The 6,000-nt window shown below is 33.0% G+C and overlaps 1 protein-coding gene across 1 annotated transcript; it reads right to left on the bottom strand.

The window, feature by feature from the left end:
• Window positions 1-235: 235 nt before the first annotated feature.
• On the bottom strand, window positions 236-2,204 carry LOC112287931 (uncharacterized protein At5g01610). The gene is made up of 3 exons (XM_024531578.2): window positions 1,774-2,204; window positions 1,262-1,316; window positions 236-1,059 (listed from the first exon to the last, which is right to left on the bottom strand). The coding sequence occupies exons 1-3, from the start codon at window positions 1,858-1,860 to the stop codon at window positions 677-679; spliced, it is 525 nt and encodes a 174-aa protein (XP_024387346.1). The 5' UTR covers window positions 1,861-2,204; the 3' UTR covers window positions 236-676.
• Between the last annotated feature and the right edge of the window lie 3,796 nt (window positions 2,205-6,000).

The raw sequence follows: 6,000 nt of genomic DNA, 5'->3' as shown, positions 1-6,000 counted from the left end.
GAATATAGGGTATGATTTTTAAGTTTATTCAAAACAATCAATGCAACAAAAGCTATTATTGCTCAAGATTAGTGGTTTCTCTAATAAAAAGATCTATTCATTACCTTCGGTTCTGAATTGTTCTTTCACACATAAATTTTTACATGTTATATCCTTTGTAATTCTGTCTCGAAACAAAAATTCCACTTATGTTCATCATGCATCTATTTCCAAATTAGTTTTCACACAAAAAAAGTAGGTAATGAAGTTTGTATAAAATTATTCGAGGTCTCAGATTGCATGAAAGCTCATCTAACGGACTAAGCGGGGGGTTGGGCAGAAGCTTTGCCCCAGAATGTACAAGTGAACAACCATTTCCATCCTAAAACTTAAGGTATAGCAATCAACCGTAGAAAAGATGCAACGACACCAAGGCAATTTCACTTCTTGCCAAGGCTATAAGACAAAGCAGTGGTCGATCAACACGGACACTAGAGTCTGCTGTGAAGATAAGAATGGAAAGACGGCATTGTCACTGGAGGATCACTGCAAAATCGCGAAGGCACGAAGCTTGAGATGCAGGCTTTCAGCCACGAACACTGACACCGATCCATTGCTCTGAATCTCACACCTGTGCAATGCACAAGAGGAAATCATCAGCTCGATAAGTGTCTGTAATCCTCCAGGCTGATCGGGCTTAGAAATCGTCCACCTCAATGCCGTCTCGTAGAAGGATGTACGCATCTCGAGGCCGAGATTTGTTAATGCTCGAGATGAACACCACCTTGGTGGCTTCTGGCTTGTCCATGGTGACTGATACCACCTTGGACCACATCATCAGGATCTTGGTCTTCATGCCCTCGATGTTTTTGAGCACGCCTGTGGACAGGACTCCCGTTACTCTCTGATCATACCGCACGACGGAATCGTCTTTGAACCGCACCTCGCATGGGAATGGAAGCACTACCGCTAGCTGCCCTGTTGTTTCATCGAACTCGTACTTCAGGACGTTCTTGGGGAACAAACCCTCGGGGATTTGGTGCTTCTGTAACAGCTCCGGCAGCGGTGTCTGCACTTTGCCTGCCCAATGCAGATCACAAGCGTTGTTGATCAGCGCAGCTGCAATATTTTGCTCTAATGCATTCTCATCTCAGTCACTCACATGTGGGTAACAACCCTTGGTGACAGGCATTACGAAGAAGATGCAGTGCAATCAAGCTCGAAACCGCATGCAACACGTTGGGTTTTCCAAAACTTCCATGAAAACGAGGAAGTCAACTACCTTGTAAGCGACTGATGAAGCGTGAGGTGCCTTCGGATATGCTGCTTGAGAACGCCTGCATACATCCACCCAAAAGTAGGTTAGCATAACATCACACGCGATCTTCAAACATATGTACAAAAAAGTCAGTACAGCTTGTCTGATCTCAAAGATCAGCTAAAATATCACCCGTCGTTGGCTGCAACCCCTATATTGCCGAAGAATTCTAGGGGTTCTAAGCATAGCTGGGTCTCCACTGTATGAATCGCATATTCTCGAAACCCCAAGCCCATTCAACGTCCGTCAGATCTTAATTATCACTTCGGCGCAATTCTTAGAATGACCTGCTAAGTGATTCAAATAATGCCGAAACTTCTTGTGCACAACAATAAACAAGTACCCCTCATCCATAACACCAATTCAGACAGGGAGATTCAGGGCGAAATGCGACGACGGATATTAACAACAAACCATCATCGGGTCTTATCTCAAAGGAAAGAGTTTAAGGGATTGGGTGGAGAACAATCACTCACATTAGCGTCATTGACGAGACTGTCGGAGAAGTTTGAGGCCTTCTGGGCGAATAAGAACCCCCCTGCTTTGCTCAAAATGCTGTCCATGCTCTCACCGCCTGGTCCTCCACCTCCCTAGCCCCCACCTCCGGAAATTGTGAATGAGCTTCAACCCAGTGCGCTTCAGCAAACCCCCAACAAGTCGGTCTACGTCCCTTCCGACTCCAATTTCCCTGACTCTGCAACACCAACGCTTCTTGTGCTCGAACTCAACACCCACACCACAACCACGTCGCGAAGCTAAAAAATGTGCAGAAGTAAGAGGAACCCACAATTCACACGAGTGGAGAAACAGGCTGTGAAGTGGCCCGATCAGTTGCGTGCAATCTCTCGCTTGCTTGGGCTAATTTGCTCGCAGTTGGTGAGGCTCATGAGCCGTCGTCGGTAAAAGCCCATTCTCCGAGTCTGTCGGTCGACCTTCTTCCCAGTCGGTCATCCACATTCATCTTCATTCATCTTAATTCATCCAGATTCGGTATTATCATTCGTTCCTAGTCTTAACCGGTTATGCAGGTCAACGTTTAATTTCAGGTATTTGTAAAAGGAGGATGAATTTGATTTGAGGAATGAACAAGGGGCACATAACTGTAGCCCTTTGTTTTTTTTTTGTTTTTTTTTTTTTTTATAGGATAAATAAATGTGAAGTTAAGAATTTACAAAAAATATTATTAAATGATTTAATATTTTGTAACATAACAATATGAAGGTAGACAAAACAAGAAGCAACTATTGAGAATGTTTAGAAAGACACGAGAGTAATAGTAAGTAATACACACACACAAGAGTAGTAGTAAGTCATACACACAAGATGGTTTCGAAGGAGAGAGAGCTTTACACATAAAAATCTATTGATCTGGTTGTGTCTTGTATACAAGAAGAGAAAAGGGGAGAGGATAAACAATACTTCTCCACTAGACTCTAAATAGTGTAGCTATGGTATTTACTATAGTCTACAGTAAATATTATGGAGAGTGCTGGTTACATTTAATGATCTCAACAGCAACTACATTCATTTCAGTTACAACCATTCCCACAAAAATTATTTGAGAAATAAGTAAAATTATGCATGAACTTAAAAACTATGTGTATTTTTTTTATTTTGGTGTGGCATACACTATTTTCCATATCAACAAAAGTTTAATTAAATTTTTTATAATACAATAAAAATTTATTAAAAATTAACAAAATCATCAATTTATAGAATCATTATATGTTTTATATTGCAAGCCATTGAATAATAAAATATATATATATGTATATATATATATTTATATGAATACATAGCAATAAATATTTATATTTATATTTTATATATTCTATCTTTATAAAATTAAATTTAGAAACATATGCATAATTTTAAAATACACATAATTAGGACTTTTTAATATAGTATTTTTTTATATTAAATAATATAAGACATAAATTTAAGAATTTATTAAATTAGCTCAAATATTTACTGAATCAACCTATCCATCTTAATCATTATCAAAAATATTTCCAGTGTTGGATTTGTATCAGTTCAAAATCAATGAAAAGATGGTTGGATCCGCAATCAATGATAGATGGATTGATTTAGTAAATTTTTGGATCTATTTAATATTTTTAAATTTAATTCTAATAAAATATTTAAAGAATATTATTAGAAATTAGTAAATATAAGCTTATTAAGTAAAAATAGAATAAAATAAAGTTTATTTCTTCTCATAGTAAAGATGTGCAATTTATTTTTTACTTTTTATTTTTTATAGCAAATGGTATTTTTTGGAGTACAATACCACTTCCAATGAAAAACCTATTAGACTTGAAGAGTTTTTGTCTTGTCAAAAATCCATTAAGAAGAAGTTGCCTTTAATGCAAGATATAGTAGGCATAATGCAACTAATATTGCCAACATATGAAGGTAGATAAAATAAGAACCAACTCAAATCCATGCTTGATGAAACAACTTGCTTAAGTTAGCTTCCAACAATAATTATAATATAAATTTAATCACTACAACTTTATTCAAGAACTTGTGCTTGTATGTGAGTTTTTAAATAAATGTATTGCTATACAATGTTTTCAATTAAATCTAGTAAGATTGAACTAAAATTATAAAATCAACAATTGATATGTTGAAAAAGTCCATAAGAATATAAAATAATTAAAAATGTATCTCAAGAGTTGCTTTCATAGTTGGATAATATCACTATAATGTCATTAAAACTAACAAGGTATAGAGAAACAATTATATATTTTTGTGTTATAATACAAATATTGGATTAAAAAAAAAGAAAAACAAAACGAAAAAAAACAAAGAAGATAGTATTATGGAAGAATTCATTTGAAAATATAATAAATTATTACTTCAAAACCAAAGATAAAAATTAGGGAGGTAATAAAAACAATTTAGTTGTTTAGGTGTTAATATTATCTTTTTCTAAAAATGAGCTTTTATTTGATTTATAAGATTAGCAAAAATAATATTACAGTCATCTTTAGCTAAAAGTAAAGAGTAGCTTTTAGCAAAAATTATGTAGAAAAACCTTAAATTGATACCTAGAGAGGACCAATTGTGAATCAAGGTTGAAATTAAATCTTGAAGCACAAATCAAACACCTACAAGAAATGGGAGATTATTTGTTGATTAAAAAATAGGATTAGAGATCAAAATAGATAAGATTTTTTAAAATATTGTTGCAGATATACATATTTACTCTAATAATTACCTAAATATTATGAATAAATAAAAATAGATTAATTTCATAATATCTTGTTGAGAAGCTTCTTAGAAGTTATATAGACGTGGTTCCACCTTTATATGTATCTATAAGTGATTGATAGGTTAGAAACTTAGCTAATAAATTAGCTACATATTGCACATATTGGTAGCTTGTGGTATAAGCTAACAATGTGGCATATATATATAAGAAACTTGTATTATAAGTTAAGACATGTGTCTTGCAAATTGGACACGTATCAAAGATCCAATAAAACGTCATCATGTAGCTTTTAGTTAGATAATATATATGGAGGCAAAAGTGAAGCCTTCTTCACTCTTATCAATGCTTTTTTAGTCCTCAATCTTGTTTCAAGACTTTCTAGTCTTCTTGTCTTTGGCAATAGCCATTCGAGTTTTAATATTATATTATTTTTGACTAAATATCTATTCTTTTTGAGTTACACACAAGTATATTGAGTTTTTTTGTTCTTCAAGATTCATGCTCTTGACAAATGTTGATTTTGAGAGATTTGAGTGGATAATGGCTTTATAAGAGCTTTATAAAGTTTGGGTTGTTTTATGTGACTTTGGTTTTTGTAAAATAAAAAAGATGCTATATTTTGGTGAAATTTTTGAGTTTTGTAGTAGATCTTTAAATAAAAATTTGAAGACATTTTAATATATTTTTTTGATGTATATTTTAAAATTAAGTTTAATTAGACGGTCAAATTAAAAATAACTAAGCTTCATATGAGCTAGAATTTTAGAAATTGGATTTTGAAGATTAGTAAGGGCTCTTATGATTTTGAGCAATTTTCTAATTGGATTGAAATTAATTTTTTGTCAACCAATAGTTGACTTAGTTCCTAATATTTTTGAAAATTTTGAAAGCAATTGAATAATTCAAAAGGGAGCTATTGACACTAGAAGGTTAATATTAAGGTTAAAGAAGAAAGATGGTTCACGCCTAAACATATTAAATAAGTTTTATAAGTTGGACATGTGTCAAATGACATATAGAATATTGCCACATAGTTTTTTAGTTAGATAGTATATATAGAGGCAAGAGTGTGGCTTTCTTCTTTGTTGTTAATTTCTTTCTTGCTTCTAATCTAATTTCAAGAGTTTGTAGTTTTTTTGTCTTTGACAATAACCATTTTAGTTTTTTTTTTAATATACGTACTTTCTCAATTCTTTTATGTCATCTTTTTTTAAGGCACATCTCACTTGTTTAATTATATTCTTGACTTTCTTGTTCTTAATAGGTATTTAGTCAAGATGACTTCAACTAGTATAAAAAAGTGGTTGTTTATTTTTATTTTTGCATTTGCCCTTCATTAGCTCCTTTACTTTCCCAATTAAATGATTTGCAAAAATGACAATTACATAATTCTACAATCAAACTGATTTTATTTTACAAAGTTACTCACAAGCCCAACAACTCTAAACACAAATTTTAAAAAGAAAAGACATACTTAGGATTTATT

Source organism: Physcomitrium patens, chromosome 10, assembly GCF_059467195.1.
Source record: "Physcomitrium patens ecotype Gransden chromosome 10, ASM5946719v1, whole genome shotgun sequence".
Classification (NCBI taxonomy): Eukaryota; Viridiplantae; Streptophyta; class Bryopsida; order Funariales; family Funariaceae; genus Physcomitrium; species Physcomitrium patens.
This window is presented reverse-complemented; position numbering and strand designations above follow the sequence as displayed.